This window comes from Triticum dicoccoides, chromosome 5B (assembly GCF_002162155.2).
Source record: "Triticum dicoccoides isolate Atlit2015 ecotype Zavitan chromosome 5B, WEW_v2.0, whole genome shotgun sequence".
Classification (NCBI taxonomy): Eukaryota; Viridiplantae; Streptophyta; class Magnoliopsida; order Poales; family Poaceae; genus Triticum; species Triticum dicoccoides.
This window is the reverse complement of record NC_041389.1, coordinates 399,821,378-399,831,929: the sequence shown is the minus strand read 5'-3', so window position 1 is coordinate 399,831,929 and position 10,552 is coordinate 399,821,378. Positions and strand designations below refer to the sequence as shown.

The window sequence follows — 10,552 nt, the reverse complement described above, 5'->3', positions numbered from 1 at the left end:
CCGGACCCTTCCGGATCTCCTCGTGACGTCCAGGATCCCATCCGGGACTCCGAACAACATTCGGTAGTCACATACTAGTCTTCCTAATAACCCTAGCGTCACCGAACCTTAAGTGTGTAGACCTTACGGGTTCGGGAGACATGCAGACATGACCGAGACGCTCTCAGTCAATAACCAACAGTGGGATCTGGATACCCATGATGGCTCCCACATGCTCCTCGATGTTGTCATCGGATGAACCACGATGTCGAGGATTCGATCAAACCATGTATGCAATTCCCTTTGTCAATCGGTACGTTACTTGCCCGACACTCGATCGTCGGTATCCCAATACCTTGTTCAGTCTCGTTACCGGCAAGTCACTTTACTCGTACCGTAATGCATGATCCCGTGTCCAACACCTTGGTCACATTGAGCTCATTATGATGATGCATTACCGAGTGGGCCCAGAGATACCTCTCCGTCATACGGAGTGACAAATCCCAGTCTCGATCCGTGTCAACCCAACAGATACTTTCGGAGATACCTGTAATGCACCTTTATAGTCACCCAGTTACGTTGTGACGTTTGATACACCCAAGGCACTCTTACGGTATCCGGGAGTTACACGATCTCATGGTCGAAGGAAGAGATACTTGACACTGGCAAAGCTCTAGCAAAACGAACTACACGATCTTTTATGCTATGCTTAGGATTGAGTCTTGTCCATCACATCATTCTCCTAATGATGTGATCCCGTTATCAACGACATCCAATGTCCATAGTCAGGAAACCATGACTATCTGTTGATCACAACGAGCTAGTCAACTAGAGGCTCACCAGGGACATATTGTGGTCTAAGCATTCACACGTGTATTACGATTTCCGGATAATACAGTTATAGCATGAATAAAAGACATTTATCATGAACATTGAAATATAATAATACTTTTATTATTGCCTCTAGGGCATATTTCCAACATATGGCTGATCTTTCACGGCTTTGGTCTTCATGTGGCTCCTCTCGGCCTTTGCGGCGTGGGCTTTGTCGGTGGTTGATTGCGGTGAAGTCGGTGTCGCTTGTCGAGGAGCTAGGATGGCGATGACGCCAATGCACCGTGTCAACAGGGCTCTCTCCTCGTAGCGGTGTGAGGGTAGTGTCTTGTTTGTGTGTGTGATCAGCGGGTTGTGACGGATTTTCCCGCTAATTAACCGGACAACTCTTTCTTCATCTTAATCAACGAAAATCACAACTCTTTTGCCTTATTAACTTGCAAAATCTCATGAACACTGTCAGCCTCCTTGTATTCAATAACGCAACAAACACGGTCACATACCCACCCAAAAGTCCAAACGCATGGACGGTGACACCATTAGGGCACAACATTGTTCACAATCACAGCATGAATACATGATGCAGACAGGCTGTCCACCGAATCCGCACATAAACATTCGGCTCTACCACCGGGTCGTCTCTGCCACTGTTGCCACTGAACTTCCATTAAAAGGGACAGAAAGAAGGGGAACTCGAACCCTCCCCCCAACGGTCACTTCGTCGTCGTCTCATCCCCGCCCGGATCGCCTCCCCTCCGACCAACCCACCCGGCCGCCCCTCATCTCCCTTCCCCTCCCCTCCCCTCCCACACGAGCGGCGACGAACCAAGGAGCAGCGAGGCCGAGGAGGAGGAGTCATCGCCATCAGCATTAACTCCTCGTCTCCCTGCCCTCCCTCGAAAGCGCCACCACACCACCGGATCCAATCCAACCACCTCCCTTGGCGCCCGACTCGAGGCTCTCCCTCTCCTCTCCCCATAGGTTCGATTTCTCCGATCCTCACCGAATCCGCCACGCCCTCTTCCCACCCGCGCCTCGTCCCGCCCCGCTGGGCCATGCCCCTGCCGCCGCCGCCGCAGCAGCAGCCGCGATGGCGCGTTGCGGCGTGGAGTTGATCGCCAGCAGGGGCTGCTCCAGGCTGCTCCTCCCCGGGATGCAGCCCTCCTCCGCCTCCGCCGCCTCCTCCTCCGTCTCGGCCTCCCGCTCCGCCGCGGCCGCTGCCCCTGCCGCCCGGCGTCCGCCCGACGGCCCCTTCGCAGGCCTGGTCGTCTGCGTCACGGGGCTGTCCAAAGGTGAATAGAGTTTGCTTCTCGATTTTGGCCTGGGATTGGGATAGCTTGAAAGGTGGTTTGCTTGCTTCTCGATTTCAGGGGTTTTGATGTGGTTTGGGGAATTTTTGTGTTTGTATGTGTTCTGCAGAGGCGAGGAGTCAGGTGAAGGAGGCTGCCGAGAGGCTCGGAGGCGACTACAGCGGCAGCTTGCACCCCAAATGCACTCACCTTGTGGTGCAGATATCCTTGCCATCGTCTGTTTTTCTTTCCTTTTCAAAATCATTCCACTGTTATGCTTGTTTCTCAAAATTCAGGTTACCAGTTTATCGAAAAAAAAAATTCAGGCTGCCATGCTTGTGCTTCCTTAACACGCAGCACAGCTTCGCCGGCCGCAAGTTTGAGCACGCTCTCAAGCATGGTCCCAGGAATGGCCTTTTTGTTGTCACGCTGGGCTGGTTTGTCGATTGTGTTCGAAGGAACAGTAAGACAGGCTCCATCAATACTTCTTCCTGTTCTGTTTCTGCCAAGTTACCAGTGCGTCATCTGACTCTGATTTATGGTGTTTCTACTACAGTGAGGCTGGATGAATCCTTGTACAGTATCAAGAACATTGGGGAGAACGGTCTGCCGCTTGGGGAATCCAACCGGCTTGTTGGACTTCCTGTTAATGAGAAGTCATGCCTTCCACCAATGATTTTTCAAGACAAAGCATGCTCAGACACAACACATAAGCGCCAGCTTCAGGCTCATAGAGAAGAACCTGAACATGATGTGTTCGTTTTTACGAATGACACAATCTACATTGACCCTGGGATATCTGGTGAGATGAAGAAGAAGGTATGTCCATTTCAGTTGCTGCTTCATTCCATAATGGTTGACACTCCACCACCCATATGCTTCAGAAAGAAAATTATTATTTTCTGGTTGCTCCTGTTGATAGAGTATAATATTAAATCACCAAATGGATAAGAGAATTACTTAAAGATAGATAGATAGAGAGAGCAATCGGCCAAATGATGCAATGCCTTTTCTCTAAAAAATTCAGTTTACAAGCATCACGAAATTTCCACTCTTTCACTGGAGTCATCTTCACGCGACATCCTTTGTTAAATTGCGCGAATGATTGTTTTACATAAAATGCATTTTGCTGCAGATATCGGATGCTGCTACGAGTGAAGATGCAAAATTATTGGACCACTGGTTTATTGGTTGTCATGCCACATATGTTGTGTGTGAGGATGCTTCTGTCAAGAGATATGTTGGTCACTCAGATAACATTGTAACAGTAAGTAATACTGAACTACTGCAATAATAACCTCTTGTGTTCCGACACTCCTAATTTACTTTAGGACCATTGTGTACTATTTAACACTTTCTGCTTGAATGTTTCAGCCGTTTTGGATCTTGAAAACAGTGAAGGAAAAGAACTTGCAGCGCCTGGTCCATTTGTCTTCAGACCTAGCTAGACATGTCGCAGTGGTTCTAGAAAATTTCCACACATCTCAAGAGGTATTTTATGCCATGTACTCTTGTGGACAAACCTGAATCTAGTCTTTTGTTATCCAAAGTTTTCCTTTCAACAAACTGGGGAAAGACGTCTTTAGTTTTGGTTTCTACAAAGGTAGGGTTAAGATTTTTCACATCAACCTTTTTTTACGTGTTTCACCGCGTCTTTTTTTTGGTGTTGAAAAGAAACAGGAAAAGACAAATTGGTATCTGGCATTTTACATTTGCAACTCCTACCTGTCTTTATAAAAGAGAACAACCTTCTAGAAATAAAATAGATTTTTCATTGCGGTTTCTACAAAGCTTGGAGTAAGTTTTGTTATCTTTGTTAGGTGTCTTTTTCCCCCCTGTGTGTTCAAAGGGAAAAGGAAAAACGAAACTAGAATTGTATATGGACGACTACCTAGTCCCTACGTGTCTCCAAAAAATGGAGTACAGCTCGGAATCAGTAACAAACAGCTGAGCTTTGCTACATCTACGGGCTGTCTTATACGGATTGCAATCTACAGGCTGAGCCGCTGAGGTGGCATGAGCTAACTGGCAACTGGGGGCCCCGAAGTTAAAAATCAGAAGGGAGGGGGGGATAGAACAGTTTATGTTTTTTTTCTTATTCCTTAATTTTTTATTTATAATAGGTTTTTTTCTTTAAAAAAAGGTTTATTTTCTATATTTGGACTCTTCATTGGTTAACGTTGGATCTTCTGTTCTTTTAGAATACGAAACTTGGGAGTGTTCCTACTCTTAACTCCAGCGAACTGCCAACCCGAGGGGAGATAGATGAGACTCGTCAGGAAAGGCAAAAATTTGTCGAGGCAGCGAAAAAGGATATTCGAGACCGCCGTGTTCGCCGTATGCAGGTAAGGAATGTTTCACCTATCGCAATATGATCTCCCTTTTCATTGTTAAAATATAAAGAGCCAGAAAATTATTTGTTATATTTTCTTCCAGCATCAGACTGGTTGTTAAAATATAGAAAAGCTCATCTCCTATGCATCTGGCAGTCACAGTTACCCAATTTCTTGTGAATTCCGACTAGTGTGACAATTATGGGATGTTGGTATACCCTTGCTTGTTAAGAAAAATAAATGCCTGCATGAGAATATGTTTTAGAAAAATAGTTGGAAACAAAGAATTTGCTGATGCCAAAGCTATGTGTTGAATTAGCTACCTTTTTATTCATATTTGTCTCTTCTATATGAAACATTTTGATGAATGTCTACATTATGATTTTAAGCCAGTCATGTGAAGTACCAATCCATCCTCTCACACCTGTCACACTTCTGGATTCAATCTGCTGGACAATATCTGAGCCGGTTTCATCTGCAAGTATTTATATGGATTCTTCATGGTCTGAAGATGCCGATGAGCAGCAAAGCACTACCTATTTTGATGCAGATGGGGATGGAAAGGATCGAGACCAGTCAGCTGATAATTTGTCTCGCCCGCTAAGAGAAAGGTAATAATAACTTCTTGAATCAACCAAAACTCTGTAACCTTTTTCCCTAATAGCTCTGTTTTTTTGTTTCAGTGAGAGAAGCGAGGTGATTTTTAAGAACCATTTCTTTACCATACTCTTCCCTCTCGATCGTTTTGGTGAGCTTGGACCTTTTTCGAGGACATTCTTCAGCAATGGTGGCTTCACACGCGAACAAGTGTTGGATCACATCTATAATTTCTACCAGGTATTTATTGTTTTTTGGTCATAGACCAGAAGCATCCCACAACACACTTCTGGTGTAACCGTGGTTCAGATTTGGTGTGCGAGTTTGTGGTAAAAGATCACCTCTTTGCGCAGGAGAACATGTCAACCGACGAGATAAATGTAGCCCTGCACACAGATTCACGGCATGCCGATCGACTTCGTTCCCTGTATGCAAGCGCTGAATGCGCAGAACGAGGCTTTGTAGTAGCATTCAAAAGAATAGATTTTTTGGGAAGCCGGAGAAGTTTCGAGGCACTAAAGCGCCTTAGCAGAGAGAACAATAGCAATGTATATGAGCTTGTGATTAGGGCATGAACGGCACCCGCACTCAGTGCCATTTAGTAAAATTTGTTTGTTGCTTACAGGATGTACTGTGCCATGTCCATGGTATGCAGAATAAAATTGTAGAGAATAATACACGGCTGAATGAAAAGGGTTATGTTGTAGGATTTTGTGCTTTCTATCCTTGGAAGCTCAAGATCATGTTCGAAGAGATTTCGGAGTGAACATGTATGGCTTCAGAAATTTTCGACCGGCAGTAAAAAACAGTAATCTTGAATGCATTTTAGTCATGTAAGTAGAAATAGGCACCTAGTTGGTGGGACTGTACATCCACTACCCCTACTTATGAGCTAGGCTCACTTCTTATTTCTGCTAAGATCTGGTAACTACTACTCCCTCCGTTCGGAATTACTTGTCGCGAAAATGGATGTATCTAGATGTATTTTAGTTCTAGATACATCCATTTCCAAGACAAGTAATTCCGAACGGAGGGGGTACATACATTTTTCAAACTCCTTTTGTATGTCAGCTATGTACTGTGGCAGCTGACCTCACAATACTGTTGAGAACTTGAGGGGAATCCTTACATATCCATCCTCACCAAAGTGTTCAGCACCTCTCTCATGGAAGGCCTCGACTGGCAAGCCGCCTGCGTGCAGGAAATGGCTAGATCAAGCAAGTCCAGTGCCTTGGCCTGCTCATCTTCAGGCCAGTACACAATCTCCTCATCCAAGCAGTTCATGGCGGCGGGGCGATGATCTGCCTGCTTCATGCTCGACCTCATCCATGTCACGATGTCAACGCCGTCTCCAAACACGGAGTCCACAGCCATCTTCCTGCACAGGAGCTCGAGCAGCACCACCCCGTAGCTGTACACGTCGCTCTTCTCGGTTAACCTCGTGGAGTATCCATGCTCTGAAAATCAATGGTGGTGACACATGTGCTAAATAAATCCTGAATTTTCAGACACTGTGATCTTACAGAATACAGAGCTAGACATATGATGAGAAGGAAATGGTGGTACCTGGAGCGATAGCCGAGGGTGCCAACGATGACGGAAACCGTGGCGTCCGCGTCCTCGTATCTTCCCCATGCCGAAGTCGGCGAGCTTGGGCACCATGTCGGCGTCCATCAGCACGTTGCTCGACTTGACGTCCCTGTGGACGATCATGGGCACGCAGTCCTGGTGCAGGTAGGAGAGGCCCTGGGCCAGACCAAGGGCGATCTGGTGCCGGGCAGTCCAGTCGAGGGCCACCTGAGGCTTCCTCCCGTGCAGCAGCTCGAAGAGCGTCCCCTCGGGCATGTACTCGTAGAGGATCAGCCCGGCGCCGCCGCGGATGTGGTACCCGGCCATCCTGACGACGTTCCGGTGCCTCACCGTGTTGAGGATCTTCATCTCCACCGGGAACTTGCCGTGGGACAGGTCCACCGTCTTCACCGCCCACTCCCTCCCGAGCTTGCTCTGCGTGCGGTACACCGTGCCGTGCCGGCCTCGCCCGATCACGTACCTCTCGCTCCAGTTGTCGGTCGCCCGGAGGATGTCCTCGTAGGTCAGGTCCTCCGGCAGCTCCTCCGTCGAGTCCATGCTGCGGATCGAGGCGCGCCGGGCTGATCGGCGCCGCGACGACCTCTTCGCGACGTGGTGGAGGAGGAACATGCTGGCAGCGATGATGGCAAGAGTTGGAAGTAGCAATGCAACGACGATCCGTGCATTTCTGGTTCTGTTTTTCAGGGACTGGTTCTTGTTGGAGCAAGGTGCACTGTCAGACTGAATGCACAGCTGAGGGTTCCCTGAGAAGCCTTCAGGCGACTGTGCTGCCAGCTTAGCCCAGCCGGCAGGGAGCTGGCCGGACAGCTCGTTGAGCGACACGTTCACGGCCAGAAGGGAGATCATGTTGCTCAGCTGCGGCGGGATCGGGCCGGACAACGAGTTCTTGGACAGGTCCAGCACTTCCAGGCCCTGAAGGTTGCCGAGGCTGCTTGGGATCTGGCCGCTCAGTCTGTTGCTGCTCATGTTCAGGGTTTTAGAGATGTACTGAAGATTGCCCAAGCTGTGTGGGATGGCTCCTTCAAAATGATTGTCACCAAGCTGCAGCTCAAGGAGGGCCTGCGTAGCGGCGAAGGAATCCGGTACTGCCCCGGTGAGCTTGTTGCCGCCGAGTAGGAGGCTTTGCAGGCTGCCAAGAGCTGTGATCTCCGCCGGCAAACTTCCATTCAGAAGGTTGTTTCCAAGGTCTAAGCAAACAAGCCGTTTGCAGTTTCCTAGTTCATGTGGTATCGATCCTGTCAGCGTGTTCGACGACACTCGCAGGGTCACAAGATTGCTCAGAGCGCCGAGCTCGTGGGGTATTGGACCAGAGAAGGTGTTGCGCGAGAGGTCGATCATGGTGAGGTTGCTCCATGAGCCGATCACGCCTGGTATCCTTCCTTCAAGAAGGTTGTTACTCATGTCGATGTACGACAGCCCTCTGTTCGTGGCCAGGTCTGCAGGTAAGCTCCCACTGATCCTGTTGTTGTTCAGGTTGATCCGATACAGAGACTGGCATTTGGCAATCTCACTGGGAAATCTTCCATGGAATCGGTTGTATCCAAGATCAAGGACGGCGAGCTGGCTTCCTGTGCACAGGCCAGGAGGGACCGCGCCGTGGAAGCGGTTGCCGGTGAGGTCGACGCGGAGGATTCCCGGCGTGGTGTTGAGCCCCAGGGCTTGCGGCAGCTCGCCGGTGAAGTTGTTGCTGTACAAGGTGATCTCTCTCAGGTTCCTCATGCGAGTGATGCCTGGATGTATCTGGCCACCTAGGCTGTTGTTGTTGAGGTACAGCTCCACCATGCCAGCCAGTTGCCACAGTGCTGGAGGAACCGGGCCGTGGAGCATGTTGTTGAACAGATACAGCTTTTGCAGCAGGCTGAGCTCGGCGATCTCCGGCGGTATCGTGCCGGAGAGGCTGTTGTTCTGGAGCTCAAGCTCCACCAGTCCACGGCAGCTCCTGATTTCCGGCGGAATTCTCCCGGTGAGGCTGTTGTCCGCGACAGAAAACTTGTGCAGTAGGCTCAGGTTGCCGATACATGGTGGGATTGAGCCGGTGAAGCAGTTGCCGTTCAAGTAGAGCAGTGTCAAGGACTGGCACTGCCCGATTGTATAGGGGACGGAGCCGGTGAACCAGTTACTCGACACCACCAATTCTTCCAGGTTCAAAAGCTCGCCGATGCTTGCCGGCAATGCGCCGGTGAACGCGTTGTTGCCAAGGTACAGTTTCTGCAAGTTCGGCGTGGAGGCGAAGAAATCGGGCACCTCGCCGCTGATGTTGTTGTTGGGTAGATACAGGACGGTGAGGTTGCAGCAGTTGGCGAGGCTGCGGGGGAGCTCACCGGCGAGCTGGTTGGAGAAGAGGCTGAGGTAGAGCAGCCCGCACGGAGCTGAGAACTCCGGCACTGGGCCGGACAGGTTGTTGCTGCTCAGGTCCAGGTAGGTGAGCTCCGGGAGCGCGGCGAGCTCCGGAGGGATGACGCCGGAGAGTGAGTTGGCGCTGAGGTCGAGGTACACGAGGAGCGAGGAGCCGGAGGGAGCGGCGGGGATCTCCCCGGTGAGCGCGTTGGTGTTGAGGTCGATCGTCCGGAGACGGTGCGAGGAGAGGAGCTCCGCGGGGACGGCGCTCGCGAGGAAGTTGAAGGCGAGGACGAGCGCGGTGACGGCGGAGCACGCGGCGAGCGCGGCGGGAACGGCGCCCGTGAGGTTGTTCCGGCTGAGGTCAAGCGCGGCGAGCGCCGGGAGCGCGCAGAGGCGCGGCGCGGACGCGCCGAGAGCGCCGGAGAGCCCCGTGCTGGAGAGGTTGATCGCGGTCACGGCGCCGGCGGCGGAGCACGTGACGCCAAGAAACGCGCAGTGACGGTGGTGGTGGCGCCGGTAGATGGCGAAGGGGGAGGACGAGTTGCCGCCGGTCCGGTGGCGCCGCAGCCATGTCGGACGGAGGACGCGCTGGGCGGCCGGGGAAGCGCGGCGACGAAGGAGAGTAGAACCGCCGTGGTGGAGCCGGCGCCGGGGGAGGTGTTCGGCGGAAGGGGCTGCGCAATGGAGGCAACCAGGGGGACGAGGAGGAGCAGGAGGAAGGGGCGGCGCGACATGCGAGGGAGGTGCAGCAACTTCGTGGTCTTTTGGGCGTTCGAGGAGGAGCAGGGTAGCCGCGGGAAGTCAGGGTAGAGACGGTGATACTCTCAAGAGACGATGGAACATTGTCATGGTGGTGGCGGCATCGCCAGTGGGGCCTGGCTGGATGCCGAGATCGGCTGCGGCGGCCGGCGGGGGGCAGAACCATCGTGCTGCGTCCAATGGTTTGAAATAAACCCGGGCATGGGCAGCCCGGCCCGACGACCCGGCCCGAAAAACCCGGGCCGGGCCGGGCCGGGCTTGACGTTCGGGCCGGGCTCGGGCCTAGTTTTGCAGCCCGGAAGATAGTTCGGGCCGGGCTCGGGCTTCATTTTTTATGTATTTTGGGCCGGGCTTTCGGGTTTCGGGCCGGGCTTGCACGTGCGTACACTAAAAAACAGCGTTCGGGCCGGGCTTTCGGGCTTCGGGCTTGACTTCGAGCCGGGCTCGGACTTGAAAACAGGGAGTATTTCGGGCTTCGGGCCGGGTTCGGGCTTGGGAAATGAAGGTCGGGCTTTTATAAGCCCGGCCCGAAACCCGGCCCGGCCCGACGTTTGCCCGGGTTTAGTTTGAAAGTATCAGGTACTCCCATCTTGGGTTACTTCCGGTGCTCCAAGTTTAAAAACAAATCTTAAATGTTCCAAAAAAATTCAAGAAAAATGTGAATGTTCGCAAGGTATGTGACTACAACCCCTGAACATTTCAGGCCCAAACTCGAAATGCATATTGATAAAAAAAATCTAGATGTGAATAGCGTCAATGTTGCTTTTGTTTTTTTAACACTATTCATGCTAGATTTTACATTTGTGTTTCTTAATGTTCGTTTTGAGTTTG

At 51.3% G+C, this 10,552-nt stretch overlaps 1 protein-coding gene and 1 pseudogene across 1 annotated transcript; one reads left to right on the top strand and one right to left on the bottom strand.

The window, feature by feature from the left end:
- The first annotated feature begins 1,496 nt into the window (after window positions 1-1,496).
- LOC119309462 lies at window positions 1,497-5,741 on the top strand. Its single transcript, XM_037585460.1, has 10 exons — window positions 1,497-2,105; window positions 2,233-2,324; window positions 2,463-2,565; window positions 2,659-2,921; window positions 3,238-3,369; window positions 3,477-3,593; window positions 4,304-4,447; window positions 4,829-5,046; window positions 5,119-5,272; window positions 5,386-5,741. The coding sequence occupies exons 1-10, from the start codon at window positions 1,904-1,906 to the stop codon at window positions 5,605-5,607; spliced, it is 1,647 nt and encodes a 548-aa protein (XP_037441357.1). The 5' UTR covers window positions 1,497-1,903; the 3' UTR covers window positions 5,608-5,741.
- LOC119309589 lies at window positions 5,652-9,887 on the bottom strand (annotated as a pseudogene).
- Window positions 9,888-10,552: the final 665 nt, after the last annotated feature.